This window comes from Seriola lalandi, unplaced genomic scaffold, assembly GCF_002814215.2.
Source record: "Seriola lalandi dorsalis isolate HSWRI2012SDOR001 ecotype SW California unplaced genomic scaffold, Sedor1 jcf7180002054524, whole genome shotgun sequence".
NCBI lineage: Eukaryota > Metazoa > Chordata > Actinopteri > Carangiformes > Carangidae > Seriola > Seriola lalandi.
Window position 1 is genome coordinate 310445 of NW_019525077.1, and position 16227 is coordinate 326671.

A 16227-nucleotide genomic window follows, 5' to 3' on the forward strand; every position below is an offset into this window, starting at 1 on the left:
CCCCCCCCCCCCCCCACCTACTTTAAATTGTACTGAGTTTGGGTTCATTATGCCTGTGTGTGGGTATGTGTGTGTGTGTGAGTGGGTGTGTGTGAGTATGTGTGTGTGTGAGTACTTGTGAATCAAGTCTGGTTATTTTTTTTTTTGTACCTCAGAAACACTGTCAATAATTGTGGTAAACAACAATTTTTTTTTTTATTTGTCATGAATTTAATTTGGGAACAGAGCGAATGGAGCGACTGGCGTTGGAGGGAAAAAATAAACTGATTGTCCTTCATTCTCTCTGGCATGCTTTAACTTTTAAAAACAACAGAGACACAAGGTGTAAATACTGTTTTATAATTTCTGTCTTAATGAGTTTTGAAGATGAAGAAAGTTATTAATAAACCTGGGATATATTTCTCTATGGACCTTTGTGATTATCTTGATTTTTTTCTGAGGACTTTTTAGACTTATATATTCCACAATGATAAGACACAGTTACTCTTGTTGCCTAATGGGCCAGTACATATACAAAAATACATAAAAATGCAAATGAGCAAACACGCACACTCTGGTAAATACTCAGTAGTTACTTATAAGTAGCAAATATTATTTAAACAAATGTGTAGTCATTGGTTAACTCTGATATTATTGGCTTTGAACAAGTCCGAAAGTAAAATCAGATAACATTATCTACTTGTAAATCCTACATAGTGTAACATGAATGACACACCCACACACAGTGTGGCAGGTTTTCTAGGACACATACAGTATACATACATGTGGGCTCCTTGTGTGGAGGAGGAAGTGAAACTGGAGTAGTTTAGGGAAGTGGTTTGACTTCTGACAATTGAGAAACCCCAACGCTGCGCCTCCTCTCCTTTTTACATCACTGGGAATTCTGTCTATGTAACTGGTTCTGCCTGCGGGGCGGATGTGAATCATCGACGAGAATATACCAGGAGACAGGAAGAGATAAAGGAGAAATACAGTGTGCCGTACACTAATTATATGATATGATGAAACCACCTTTAGTATACAAAACGTGGGCGAGTACAATGTAGAAACAGTTTGACAGTTTGACCGGTTTTATAATGAGGTTTTATCATTTGAACATCAATCGTCATATGATTCTTATTGTATTAAATTATATCCACCACTTCTCCCTGAGACGGCTCAGCAGACGAGTTAGGGCGGTGGACAACCAACGCCCTCCACACTGAGGTCTCAACAGGTTCCCGACACTGTTACTGTTACGCAACTCGAAGTCAGACATTCACATGGTCTGGGCCCGTATTTATCAACATGAAATTTTGAATGTAAGTTAAACATAAAAGTAAAAATCATTGATTTTAGCACCTGATGTCAAGTAAGATGTGTTCTGTCAAAAGATCAGAAACTGAAAAAAAAAAAAGATTTTTTGACCTTGTAATTATTACCGTCATTATTTGTTTAAATTCTACAATAAAGTATTATTTAAGTGCTTTTACTTTAAAATGTCACCTTCTATTTAATCTGTTACTTGGTGTTTGTTTGTAATCATGTATCCTCATTTCCATTTGTAACTTTGATTATTCACGTCAAGTAATATTAACCAAACTATTGAAGGCCTATTGACTGCACAACCTGACACGAGAAAGTCAAATTTGCTTGGGTGATGGGAGTGAACCTGGCTCAACGAGTGACGTCAGAGGAAAGTTTGTGTTTTTTCCCTTCAGAGACACACCTTAACCACAGGATGTGGCCTCGTACCTATGACCGAATCACAGCCGTGCTGATATTCAGCACAACATCACTCCCTCTCGGGTGATTTTGCAGGTAGAGCAGACTGAGGGTCGCCTTGGCTGCGGAGGTGTGAGCCGGTTTATTTGTGCATCGGAAAATAACATTTTATGTCCCTGATTGATTCCTTTGTTCCCACTGATGGCTGACTTTCACGTTACATCTTTCTCAACTCGCCGAGTTAGAATACTGTTGCAGGATAGCTAAAATTATTTTTCTATTTGTATTATGCGGTTACATAATGCTGTTATAAATTCACTTCTGTCCAACATAACTTTACGTAATAACATACCTTTTAGTTTTTAACCATGTAGATTGATCTAAATCATTAGTTACCTAGATACTTACCCAGCATTTAACCAATGTCTTGCATAATCTATGTGTAGACTATTAATTGGTCACCTACACCCAGAAAATCACCCATTGCATATGTAGTACAATGACTTCTGAGCACTGATTCACATATCTTTGACAGGATGTCAGCAAAGAAGCCATCAGCAAGGAATCTGCTTATCATGTGTTTAAGATCTTTGTTGGGGAAATTCAGCACAGGAAGACCACACCCCTGGCCATGTGTAAGTCATCATCGAAGGAAAAGAGGTTGTTGATGACAGTAAACGTGTGGGCTGGACTTCTTCAGCCATCGCATTCCTGGACTGGACTGTGATATTCTGTTTTATTGTTTTCAGTTTAAGTATTTGAGTATTAGTTTCTTACCCGATTGTCACTGTTATTGATTGCAGTCCGAATACATAAAAAAATGTAACAATTATAATAATAATGATAATAAGAAGACAAATTAATTATCTTAAGTATAATTAAGAAAAGCAATTTCAATATTTGCATTTAAATTTTATGATAGGATGTTGCACCACTTTTTCTTTTTTTTATTTTGGCATTTATCATGGTTGCAAACAAAAAACAAGAAAATATATATTTTTTAAATACAAAATACATGTAGTTGTTGTTAATTTAAAGAGATTTAACGACTTCACAGAAATCTAAATGAACTTAAAAATGTATATAATCATATATGTTTTTGCAGAATAACATACTGAATAAACTGCGAGATGGACTCTCTCTCTCTCTCTCTCTCCTCCATCACAAGAGTGACATCATTATTCAACCATAATTAAATGACTGTGGATCCACATTAAAGATGTGTGAAATGATCGCTCTATGTTTAATCAGCACGAACGTTGACGATTTGCTTTCAAAGGTTCAGTTGTTACGCAGATTTGTTGAGGTGGGTTTCAAGTTTTCAGTATTAAAGTATTAAAATTGAGAGCAACGTCTTTGTAGCTTAGAATTTCAGCAGTTTTAAATTTCAGTGACTTCATTCGGTCACCTCAACTTTTCCTCGCTTCCTTAGTTTTAACAAAAAAACAAAACATTAATGGGATGTGAAAGTGCTGCTCCAACACTGAAAGAAACAATTTCCTGATGCTGAGGGCAGAGAAAACATTAGTCAGCAGAAAATAAAGAAGGACCAACGACATCTCACACACCCTCCAATAATTTCTAATGTGGACAGACATACTAACAAACACAAATACATGCCCACCTTACCAATAGTGGACTATCAGGCTACACCAACCAAGTGGGGACCACTATCTCTTATCATTATGAAAAAACAAATTATATTTTTATTCTTATTTTATAATATGTGCAAAATGTGGACCTCCATAGCCTGAAGTGGAACTGTCTGGGAATTAATGCATACAATGATTTTCTTGATGTCGTTCACGAAATTATAATATAATCTTCACATTTAAACATTTGCTTTGACAAATATTCTGAAAATGATCATGCAGAGTTACACTCTGCATACATATGTTTATTAAAAAAATAACAAGAATATTGCTCACAGTGACAATGCTAACATGTTCACCACCAGTTCAGTGTGTTAGCATGCTAACATTTGCAAATAAGCACTAGAACTACAACTACAAAATGTCAAAGATGACAAAATAAAGTCCAAAACTTATTCATATTGTGGTTGTTGATGTAAAAAAAAAAAGAAAAAAAGATGGAGGTACAGACAACACCACAACAAACCACAAGCGGCTGAGGTTTTACTGAAACAAGAAGTTACAATAAAATTAAAAAAAGAGAAGAAATAATATAATAGAACTAAAGGTTAAGTTAAATTTAAGTGAAAGTTAAATATACAGTACTTAAAAACCTCTTCACCTTGTAGCCTAAGGCATCTGTTTGACTCTTCACAGGCAGAATGAGGTCAGAAACACTTTTAAACATAAACTAAATATAGTTTGGTTGTTGTTGGATGATGTAAGTTGAAAACGTTGACTGTTTAGTGTGTTTAGTGTTGTTTTCTTTTTGATTATCATATAAAACACATTCAGTGTTTGAAAGGAATCTCACAAACATTATGTTTTACAGCAAACCCCTCCCCCTCCAGACAGTGTGAATTCACTACTAGTCGAAGCCCGTTAATTCATCTCCACCACCGTGACGGAGCTTCCACCTGCATCACAGGGAAGTGAAGTAATATCAGACTCAGCCATGGTTACGCAACTCTAAACAAGTAACGTGTGTACTATGTTTGCTGGAATTTTTTTTTTTTAAACCTAAAAAACCACAAAACCACAAAAAGATGTGAAAAGATTAGGAAATAAGAGAAAAGATCATCAAAAGAATCGTGTACTTTCAACCATATTTTAGCCTGCCGTGACTAATCAAAACATATCTACTACTATTATTATCATTATTAGATTCGTTACAGTTTGAACACAGGGTCAGTAGAGGGGTCACCCTGAGACTCCAGAGGCTAATGCAGGATTTTTTAACTCAGGCTTTTAATACAATCCAGCCACAACTTGCTAAAAAACAAAAACAAAACCAAAAAAAAAACGCATTCTGACAGAATTTGAGCCAAACTGTCTGTATGTTTCTCCATGTTTTCAGTCCTTTTATCTATCTATCTATCTACTACTACTATTATTGTGAAGAATATCTCATGTTTAGTGTTATATTATTATTTAAAAAAGAAATCATAAAACATTTATAATCAATGCATAAACCTGTGTAGAGTGCATGGCATATCTGATATCTCTCTATCAAACAGTATGTGCAACATAGCCTTAATGAGTGCATTTCCTTGTGTGTGTCATAGACACATAGGGCACTTTTTCATGGCAGCAGTGTGTAAGCACAGTATTTCATCATCACGGTGGTTTACAGCACTGAGACCGTCCCACTTCCTGTCGAGTATGTTTAAAAACCCTGCAAGTCGGCACAGGCAGGCAGAACAACACTGACAGGACAAGCTTAACCAAGAACAGTAAACAACTTCTTCTCTACTGACTTCAACAGGTAAATTGACTTTTCTTTCTTCTTAATTTTTTTGTCTCTGACATTCTTACTGTGGAGCAGATTATAAACAGGATCCTTGTTTTACTTTGATTGGGAATTAAATCTCATTAGAGGACAGTTTCTTCAACATGCTGCTGACAGTTTTGTCATTATAAACTGTGAGAACATGTTAAAAAATGTTATCTTATTTTTAGTCAATGTTACTTCAAACGTTGATGCAGTAGTGAATCACAAATCCCCACAACAACATACAGAGATGTACTGTAGCCTTTACAACAGGTCAATAATTAGCAAAGGATCATAGATAAAATACTAATAAGCTGCTATAAAGGTAGAAGTAAATTTGAGCTGTATTTCACTGACTGCTTTATGATTCAAATTGCTCTCTCTCTTCCTGCAGACCTTCCTCAATTCAGAAAAAGATGGAATCCGAGATGAAATGCAACTTGAGCGAGATGTGGAGCTCCAAGATGCCCAAGGGACTGGACCTGGAGATCTCCCATCATCCAATGACAATGAGGCGTGTGGCCAACCTCATCATCGCCATGGAGAGGCTGAAGGCCGGCACATCAGAGTCAGTGCTGAGCACCGAGTTCAGAGATGAAAACCTGCTCAACATCATGATGGAGAACATGGTGGAAGGTAAATAACGCAAATTTCAACACTGTTGCATAAAAAGAACTGATTTCTCTATTAGCATAGCATATTTTAATTGAGTTTTAGTTTCACATTAAACTTTCCTGGAAAGTTAATTGAAACAAAAAATGCTGCCATCTACATTAAGTCCTTCACAATCAGGAACTGTGGGAAGTGATTGACGGATAACTAAGAGTGTTTTCAGGAACAGTTTCTGTGATAATGTCTATCTTCAGATACAGAGTGGGCTACTTATCATTTCCTGTAGCTGGAAACCCATCAAAACAAATGGTGACACCTGTGATTTGGGCTCCCACACATTCACCTGCACAGGTGTTTTCACTTATTTGGCCTATTTCAAGCTCCGCCCAGAACTGTGTGGGTGTCTTTGACTGACATCTCTCTGTTTGCTGTTAGTTTTGTAGCACCTTTTAAGGTGGGACAACTGAAGCATCATTAATGAGTGTATAGTGTTTATCTACTGTACTATGACTCAAATGAAAAGGATTATGACTGTAGATAAAAATCATAGCAAAGTGACTAATCAGGCGTGCCTTTCTTTCCCTCAGAGCGTGTTATGTTCGAGTGCTTTTCAAATCCACCAAGTCAGTTCAGGAGGACATGTCAGCACCAGTGCAGTGTGACCGACAGCCAGCAGAGACACTTAGTTAGGGACTTAAACAGCATGGAGCTCAACGCAGTGACGCTGCAAGCCGGCAGTGAAAACCACAAAGGTAAATTACATGTGATCAGTTAGATCTGATGGTTAGAAAATTGTAGATATTTGAATTTAGTGATGATTGAAACACAGTCTGAAAATATAAAGTCTAAAATGAACCTGTATCCTCTGTTCTCTCCTCAGTGCATCTGACCATGTCGACCTACTTGCCACCTTTACCCAGCACCGAGGCCAAGGCCAGACCTGTGGCTCTGTGCATTAAAGACACAAATATCTACTTGTCATGCCACATGGACGGTGACATGCCAACCCTGAACCTGGAGGTAAGCTCTTACACTCTGTTAAAGAGTAAACTCCTGGTCATCTTAATCGTTATCATCTCAAAGAGACAATACACATTTATTGATATGAGCTAGTTTTACTTTCCAGTGTGATGGTCTGACCTTCTGACATGTGTCTTTTCACCTCTCAGACAGTGGAGGACAAAAGCAGTCTGCAGAGGATCAGCTCTGACAGCGATCTGGTGCGATTTCTGTTCTACACCCAGGTCAGCGGACTGAACGTCACCACTTTCATGTCTGCCTCCTTCCCTGACTGGTACATCAGCACAGCAGAGGAAGACAACAAGCCAGTTGATATGTGCACGGAGACCGACAACCGCTACAGAACCTTCAACATCCGGTCAAAGACACCCCTTACTGAATGTAGACTGGCACCCCGGGGTCATGAGAGGCGCTCTTAAAGAGAACATCTTGGTATTGAACAGAATGCAAAAGTTACTGTATTTTAGATTTTTTGATTCAGATAATCAGCTACAAAGATGTAATTTTCTGCCACTGTCTGCGAGAAAGACTTCTGCAAGTTTTACAGAGTGCCTATTTACTGTATGTACCAAGTACAGAAAGTGAAATTCTAAGTGTATTGACATAGTCAAATATCACCACAAGGTGACATTGTTGTGCTGACTGGTGAGCACCTATTTACATGACACACTGTTAATGCTTTTATCTATTTATTCATTTATTTATCTATTTATGCACCATTTTAACATATGTATTTATTTGGAAATCTGCTTTCTAACAATTATTTAAATGATGGTCAACAAATCTTTAATAAAGCCTTGTAACTAATTTGGATTTCTGTTGTATGCTCACTCAGGTTTATGTATTTGCCCACAGCCCCAGATACCGACCAGCATTCTTACATTTGAAAAATCCTAGCTAGCCTCATGTTTTCCATGCTTCAGTGACAAGTGGTTATTTGATTAAACACAGTGATATTTAGGAATGTAATATATACAGATGGGTGCCAGATTAAAGGGAAAACCTGAATAAATGAGTGGAGAAACATAAAAGAATGTAGATATTTTCACACAGGTGCACTTTGGGAAATGCAAAGCAGGCACAGCTGATTCTGGTTTTGTATCAACATGGCAAGAGGGAAAGATCCAAGTGGCTCTGAGTGAGGGTTCGTTGTTGGGGCACAGACGGCAGCGGCATCAGTCACAAAAACTGCTCAACTGGCCAGTGTTTCAGTAAGAACAGTGACATCTGCATTTTGATTTATGACAAAGATGTCAGTAAATAGGGGAGTGGATTAGCTTGAAATGTGAGGAAAAACAAAAGAGTGACTCTTCCTCTGGTGACTGAGAATATAAAGGACGAAATCAGTCAGCAAGAACAATTCGTGTATAGTTGCATAGCGAGGGATATTAAAGTAGGGTCGTTACAAAGATGAATGAACATATGAGAGTTCACTGGTGAAAAAAAAAACCCACTGGCACTGGTCTACAGAGATGTGGAAACAAGACTTAGTCAAAACCTAGTGTATGGCTGGACTGTGAATGGGCAATGTTAGAAACTGAGGATGTAGTTTAAAACTGTTGTGGAACCGCTGTAAACAACTGACATCATCGTATTGTATTTGCATTCTGCCTAGTGACAGCTGGTTTCAGAGGGTGTATCTGTTTGCTTCTCTCCTCCTCTCTGTGCTCACATATACAGTATAAAATAGTGACTGAAACGCAGCCCATTAACCTTACATGTTAACTCCCAAGCCATTCCCAAGCTGCTGCTCTGCTCTGCTGACATCCTAATTTTATAACGGTGACTTTGTCTGACAAAATCGCCGAACACAAAGACTGTGCTGTGATTTCAGCTGTATTTGCTTGAAATTTACTTGAATGATCTCTCAGAGAGAAAGTCAAAAGCGACATAATACCTTATTTTTTGGTCCCACACAGCGGACAGCCTCCTTCTGGGATCCACAACAGTTTTCAACCACTGTGTTTCCTCTAACTGTTCCTCAACTGCAAAATGTACAGGCCTTTATTAGAGGCAGGTCTTTGTTTCTAATTCCCTTTGTTTGATAGGTTGTCGACATGTTGTCTGTTGGTTTTTTCTTTAATTTGTCACCCCCCTTCTGTAGTATGCATCGTATGAAAATTAGTAAATATGGATACCATTAGGACAATTTTGAAAGTACTTTTACCCCACCACATTTTAGACAGAAATGTTGAAGTTAGTACTCCACTACATTTGCTTGACTGCTGTATTGTTAATAATTGCAGTCCCCATAAACTTAAAAAAAAATCCAATAATAATAATGCATTAGCTGAAGCTGTATAATTAAGAAGAGCAATTTCTATATCATTTGCATTTGAACATTGGACAGAATGGTGTTCCACTTTTTTATGCCTGCCTGCCGGCGACAGTCAGAGCCGGAGGTATATTGTTTTCGGGTTGTCCGTCCGTACATTCTTGTGGACATAAAATCTCAGTAACGCCTTGTCGAAATTTCTTCAAATTTGATACAAAATGTTCATTTGGAATAAAGGATGAACTGATTAGATCTTGGTGGTTAAAGGTCAAAGGTCAAAGTCAGGGTGACCTCAAAAACACGGTTTTGACTTTGTGGACACGATATCTCAGTAACGCCTTGAGGGAACTTCTTCAAACTTGGTACAAATGTTCACTTGGACTCCCGGATTAACCGGTTAGATTTTGGTGTTCAAAGGTCAAAGGTCAAGGTTAGTGTTAGTTTCTTGAAGCAACAAAACCAATCCTGTTGTGCTGACCCCTCTCCACAATTTAAAAAAAAAAGAATTACAAAAGCACTTTGAACTTATGAAAGAAGATCTTTTGTATTTAATCTTCATTTTTTCAAAACAACTAGAAATATTGGTCCACACTTGGTTGGTATAGTCTGACAGTCCACTTACATTAAGGGAGGCACGTATATGTGTGTGTGTGTGTGTGTGTGTGTGTGTGTGTGTGTGTGTGTGTGTGTGTGCGCGTCTGTCCACATTCAGTGCAATTTGAGGGTGTGTGACATGTTGTTGCTCTTCCTTTTAGTGATTCATAATTCTTTAACTACGGCTGACTAATGTCTCTCCCCTAAGAATCAGAATCATCTTCAAGTGTTTGAGTCGCACTTTCACATCCCATTAATAGTTATCTTCGTAATAAAATGGATGAAGTCAGGAAAAGTTTATATGACACAATTGTGTCACTGAAATTTTAAAATATATGAAGTTGTGTTATCTTTGCAGAAATTCCAACTATTGTTGTTCACAATTTTGTACTTTTTTACCATTTTACACATTTTTCATTTTATCTTTGACTCAAAATGGACCATTTATTTGGTACAGAATAATAATCACAGTTTTATAATTTTACTTAATGGGTACTTGTCCTCTTAACAATAATGCCAAAATATGAAGAAAAAAAAAACAACAATAAGAAAGCCACATTAAGAAAAACCTTCAAAGAGAAAAGAAAAGAAAATATCCAATCTACGAAACAGAATCATCTATGTGAGAAGAATCAAAAACGATGGAACAAATTACCAGTGACAGAAAATAATCAGTGACCACAACCAAGCACTTTCCTGTAAGCTGGAGATTTCAGTTCATTTTGGAAAATGTTTAATTGTAGCTTGTCAGTCAGAATCAGGAAATTATGCCACTAATTATTTTTTCGTGCCCAAACCCAAATGAGTTGGATTTGTTCTTCAAAATACGATCCAAACCAGAGCTACAGTGGCCCAGAGAGCTCAAATTGCTACAACTTCAGAAAACACACGCAAATTCAGAAAACATAATCAATTCGACAACACATGCCGCACATAGACACAACACAACCAAATAGGGTAAGGTGCTTGACATTTTACAGATTAAACAAATTAGAAAATAATCATTTATTAGGGAAAATAATTATCTTTTTTCTACATCAACGACCACAATGTGAATAAGTCTTGGACAATATTTTGTCATCTTTGACATTTTGTAGTTGTAGTTCTAGTGCTAATTAGCAAACGTTAGCATGCTAACACACTGAATACTTTGTTCAGTATGTGCAGTAAGTGTTGTGTTCTTGTTTGTTACCATATAAAGCACAATCAGTGCATCTTATTATTATTGTCATCATCGTCTTCTCCCGCTCATCCGGATCCCGGTCGTGGGGGGCAGCAGCCTCAGCAAAGAGGTCCAGACAGCCCTCTCCCCAGCCACTTCCGGGAGAATCCCGAGGCGTTCCAAGGCCAGCCGAGAGATATAATCCCTCCAGCGTGTCCTTGGTCGGCCCCGAGGCCTCCTCCCGGTGGGACATGCCCGAAACACCTCCTCAGGGAGGCGTCCAGGAGGCATCCTCACCAGATGCCCGAACCACCTCAACTGGCTCCTCTCGACATGGAGGAGCAGCGGCTCTACTCCGAGTCCCTCCCGGATGACCGAGCTCCTCACCCTATCACTAAGGCTGAGCCCGGCCACCCTGCGGAGGAAACTCATTTCGGCTGCTTGTATTTGCGATCTTGTTCTTTCGGTCATTACCCAAAGCTCATGACCATAAGTGAGGATTGGAACATAGATCGACCGGTAAATCGAGAGCTTCGCCTTCCGGCTTAGCTCCCTCTTCCCCACAACGGACCGATTCAGCGCCCGAATCAATGCTGACGCCGCCCCAATCCGCCTGTCGATCTCCCGCTCCATCCTACCCTCACTCGTGAACAGGATCCCGAGATACTTAAACTCCTCCACCTGAGGCAGGGCCTTCCCCCCCGACCTGGAGCGGGCAATCCACCAGTTTCCGGCTGAGAACCATGGCCTCAGACTTGGAGGTGCTGATCTTCATCCCAGCCGCTTCACACTCGGCTGCGAACCGCCCAAGCGAGAGCTGAAGGTTGGTGCTCGATGAAGCTAAGAGGACCACATCATCCGCAAAAAGCAGAGACGAGATCCTCCCGCCACCGAACCCAAACCCGTCCACCACCCGGCTGCGCCTAGAAATTCTGTCCATAAAAGTTATGAACAGAACCGGTGACAAAGGGCAGCCCTGGCAGAGTTCAACCCTCACCGGGAACAGGTCCGACTTACTGCCGGCTACGCGAACCAGACTCACACTCCTTTGGTACAGGGACTTAATGGCCGCTAACAAGGTGCCATCCACCCCATACTCCCGGAGCATCCCCCACAGGGAGCCCCTGGGGACATGGTGGTAAGCCTTCTCCAAATCCACAAAACACATGTGGACTGGATTGGCAAACTCCCATGCTCCCTCCAGCAACCTAGCGAGGGTAAAGAGCTGGTCCACAGTTCCACGCCCAGGACGAAAACCACATTCCGAAAACCAGTTTCCGTAACCGAGGATTGGACCGCCAAGGCCCCCGCCTTGGTCTGCTGCCCAATCCACATTGCACCGGACCCCGTTGACTCTTCCTTCAGGTGGTGGGCCCACTGGGAGACAAACCCATTTAACCGGTTCAGGCTGGGCCCGGCCAGGCCCCATGGGCCAAGGTCCGGCCACCAGGCGCTCGCCCACGGGCCCCAACCCCAGGCCTGGCTCCGGGGCGGGGCCCCGGTAACCCTCCGGGCCGGGTACTTGGGTTCTTGTTTGTACTGTTATTATTATATTAAATTATAATATCATAAATGATAGTACTGCAACGTCTCCACCTCCAATTCAACTTGACGCATCTGAGGGAAGTGAGGAAATTCAGAAGTTTACTGGAATTTCTTTTCACATCAATAAAAAATGCATTTTTAGAAAATGAGGAAATAGTAGAAATGTTTACAGATGGCGTAATGTATTTTCAACCAGATTTTAGCTGGATGTGACTAGTCAAAATTGATCTGTTATTATGAGTATTGTTAGATCCTTTTAAGAAACAGTACAGTTTGTAAGTACAGTATTTCATCATCGTGAAATCATAGAATTGCGTTGGTTTACAGAAGTAAGGACAATTTCACTTTCTATATTAAAGGGCCATGAGTTTGTATAAAAACCCTGCAGGTCGGCACAGGCAGGCAGAACAACACTGACAGGACAAGCTTAACCAAGAACAGTAAAACAACTTCTTCTCTACTGACTTCAACAGGTAAATTGACTTTTCTTGCTTCTTAATTTTTTTGTCTCTGACATTCTTACTGTGGAGCAGATTATAAACAGGATCCTTGTTTTACTTTGATTGGGAATTAAATCTCATTAGAGGACAGTTTCTTCAACATGCTGCTGACAGTTTTGTCATTATAAACTGTGAGAACATTTATTCTGTTACTGTCAGATGGAAATCTTCACTCTGAAAAAATGTTATCTTATTTTTAGTCAATGTTACTTTAAACGTTGATGCAGTAGTGAATCACAAATCCCCACAACATACAGAGATGTACTGTAGCCTTCACAACAGGTCAATAATTAGCAAAGCATCATAGATAAAATACTAATAAGCTGCTATAAAGGTAGAAGTAAATTTGAGCTGTATTTCACTGACTGTTTTATGATTCAAATTGCTCTCTCTCTTCCTGCAGACCTTCCTCAATTCAGAAAAAGATGGAATCCGAGATGAAATGCAACTTGAGCGAGATGTGGAGCTCCAAGATGCCCAAGGGACTGGACCTGGAGATCTCCCATCATCCAATGACAATGAGGCGTGTAGCCAACCTCATCATCGCCATGGAGAGGCTGAAGGCCGGCACATCAGAGTCAGTGCTGAGCACCGAGTTCAGAGATGAAAACCTGCTCAACATCATGATGGAGAACATAGTGGAAGGTAATTACACAGATGAAACTTTATTTCCACACTGTTGCATAAAAAGGGCTTACTGGACTGGTTTCTCTGTTAGCATATCATATTTGAATTGAGTCCCATTTTAAGGTGAAACAACTTAATGCTTCATTTATTAGTACATTGTACTTACTTACAGAACGGCTTCAGTTTCACTCCTCCAGTTCACCAAATGGTCTATGACTGTAAATAAAAATCATAACAGCATAACCAATCGAGCTTTCCTCTCTTTCCCTCAGAGCATATTGTGATTGAGCTCGGCTCAGCTCCACCAGTTCAGTTCAGCAGGACAGGGGAATATCAGTGCAGTGTGACCGACAGCCAGAAGAGGAGCTTAGTTCTGGTCGAAAACAGCATGGAGCTCCATGCAGTGATGCTGCAAGGAGGCAGTGACAACCGCAAAGGTAATTATATGCAACAGTTAGAGCTGATTGTTAGAAAATCTCTGGGTCACGGTAGATATTACAATTTAGGGATGATAGGTTGGCAACTAGGCTTGATATTTTAACTGAAACTGTTGAAAGGTGATATGTTATTTCAGATCCTTGTGTAACTTTGGTGAAATGCACAGACACAGTCTTTCAGTTTTCATTTTAATGAACCTGTATCCTGTGTTCTCTCCTCAGTGCATCTGAACATGTCGACCTATGTGCACCCTTCACCCAGCACCGAGGCCAGACCTGTGGCTCTTGGCATTAAAGACACGAATCTCTACCTGTCATGCCACAAGAAAGGTGATGTGCCAACCCTGCACCTGGAGGTAAGCTCTTACATTAATCTCACATAAAGAATACACACTCTGTTATACTGTTAAAGGGTAAACTCAGTCACAAGTGCCACATTTCTCAAAACCAAAACAGTGACTAAGGAAAACTGACCAGATCTTCTTGGTCATCTGAATTGTTATCATCTGAAATGGACAGTATACATTTATTGATAAGAGCTTGTATTATTTTCCGGTGTGATGGTCAGACCTTCTGATGTGTATCTTTTCACACCTCAGGCAGTGGAGGACAAAAGCAGTCTGCTGAGGATCAGCCCCGAAAGCGAGATGGTGCGATTTCTGTTCTACAAACGGGACTCTGGGCTGAACATCAGCACCCTCATGTCTGCCTCCTTCCCTGACTGGTACATCAGCACAGCAGAGCATGACAACAAGCCGGTAGAGATGTGCACGGAGAGCGCCAAACGCTACAGAACCTTCAACATCCAGCGTCAGAGTTAAAACTTGTCCAAGACACCCAAAGTGGAGTGTGGAACTGTATTTTGGGTCATCTTTGTCGCCTTTTAACTAGAACATCTGGGTATTGAACAGTGTAAAATATACTGTACTTCAGCTATTTTGATTCAAATAATCAACAACAAAGATATAATTACTTTAAACAAACGCACTACCATTGTCTGCCAGAAAGATGCAAGTTTTGCAATGTCTATTTACTGTATGTACTAAGTACAGAAAGTGAAATGTATTGACATAGTCAAGTTCCACCAAATGGTGGCATTGTTGTGCTGACTGGAAAGCACCCTGTGTATTTACATGACATACTGTTGACGCTTTATCTATGTATTTATCCATTTGTTTATCTATGTTTGCACCATTTTAACATATGTATTTATTTGGAAATCTGCTTTCTTGCAATTATTTAAATGATGTTTAACGAATCTTTAATAAAGTCTTATGAATGATTTGGATTTGTGTTGTATATGCTCACTCAGGATTTGTTAGATGGCACAACTCAAACAGGGATAATTTACTTCACAGGCGTCATTATCTGTAGTCTATTTGTAAAGACAGAAACTGAACTAGAAACCATACCATTTCATTCACTTAGGAGGATGATTGGTTGTTTTGATTTTTTTCTGTTTTAAACCCACCCTGTTTAAATTTTTCTGTATGTTTTAAGATGTTTCTGGTGAAGGCAGAAATGCATTGGTCTAACAATTAAGGTGTACTATTGGAGTTGTCACCTCTTTTGACATTAGCTGTAATCCATTTGTAAAGACAGTAAGTGAACTAGGACTAGAATTCTCCTCCAACTCTTAATTTATAATTTCCAGTGCACAAAGAATATCACAAATTACAGCCTCAGTATTTGCTTAGAGACCCAGACACAAACCAGCATTCTTAAGTTTAAGGTTTTCCATATCTATGACAATTAGTAATTATGGATAGTGCTAGGAGCATTCTGAGGTACTTCTACCCCACCACCTTTTAAAGAGACATGTTGTACGTAGTACTCCACATTCTGTGCTTGGCAGAATGAGATTTTGCATGCAGAATTTCTGATCATCCAACCAGCTGATGCACTTGTAGCAATAATCCAATAAAACTGTCAATAGTTTTGTATAAGAAGTTTAACTTTTGATATCTTTTAGTATATTTTCCTGATTATACTTCAGTATTTTTATATATAGGAATTATTTTACTTAAGAAAACAATCTTTTTACCCCATTCTACAGGAAAAGTCACATAAGTATACTTAACTAGCATTCAGTTTACTCTAGATAGATAGATAATTTGTATGTGTGTGCTTTTTTTTGTTTATGAAATAAAAAGTAAGAGTTAACATTTGAAGGAATTCTCATTTTTAATAACTGTTTGCTGCAGAGGTTGTATTTACTTATTTTCACTTCAGAAATCAACAAAATACATCATCCGCCCAAACTTGTGTATATTAAGGGAACTTTTGCACCCAGGCCGAGATTAAAGCCTGCAGGTGCCGTTTGTTTGCATCCTCTGCTCCAAGCGGCTC

General features: G+C 39.5%; 2 protein-coding genes across 2 annotated transcripts; both read left to right on the forward strand.

The window, feature by feature from the left end:
- Positions 1-5047: 5047 nt before the first annotated feature.
- LOC111660942 (interleukin-1 beta-like) lies at positions 5048-7545 on the forward strand. Its single transcript, XM_023414386.2, has 5 exons — positions 5048-5100; positions 5501-5742; positions 6306-6470; positions 6599-6738; positions 6888-7545. Exons 2-5 carry the CDS (start codon positions 5523-5525, stop codon positions 7155-7157), a joined length of 795 nt encoding a protein of 264 aa, XP_023270154.1. The 5' UTR covers positions 5048-5100; positions 5501-5522; the 3' UTR covers positions 7158-7545.
- A 5182-nt stretch (positions 7546-12727) lies between these two features.
- On the forward strand, positions 12728-14875 carry LOC111660964 (interleukin-1 beta-like). The gene is made up of 5 exons (XM_023414416.2): positions 12728-12787; positions 13218-13459; positions 13714-13878; positions 14101-14234; positions 14478-14875. Exons 2-5 carry the CDS (start codon positions 13240-13242, stop codon positions 14697-14699), a joined length of 741 nt encoding a protein of 246 aa, XP_023270184.1. The 5' UTR covers positions 12728-12787; positions 13218-13239; the 3' UTR covers positions 14700-14875.
- The last annotated feature ends 1352 nt before the right edge of the window (positions 14876-16227 follow it).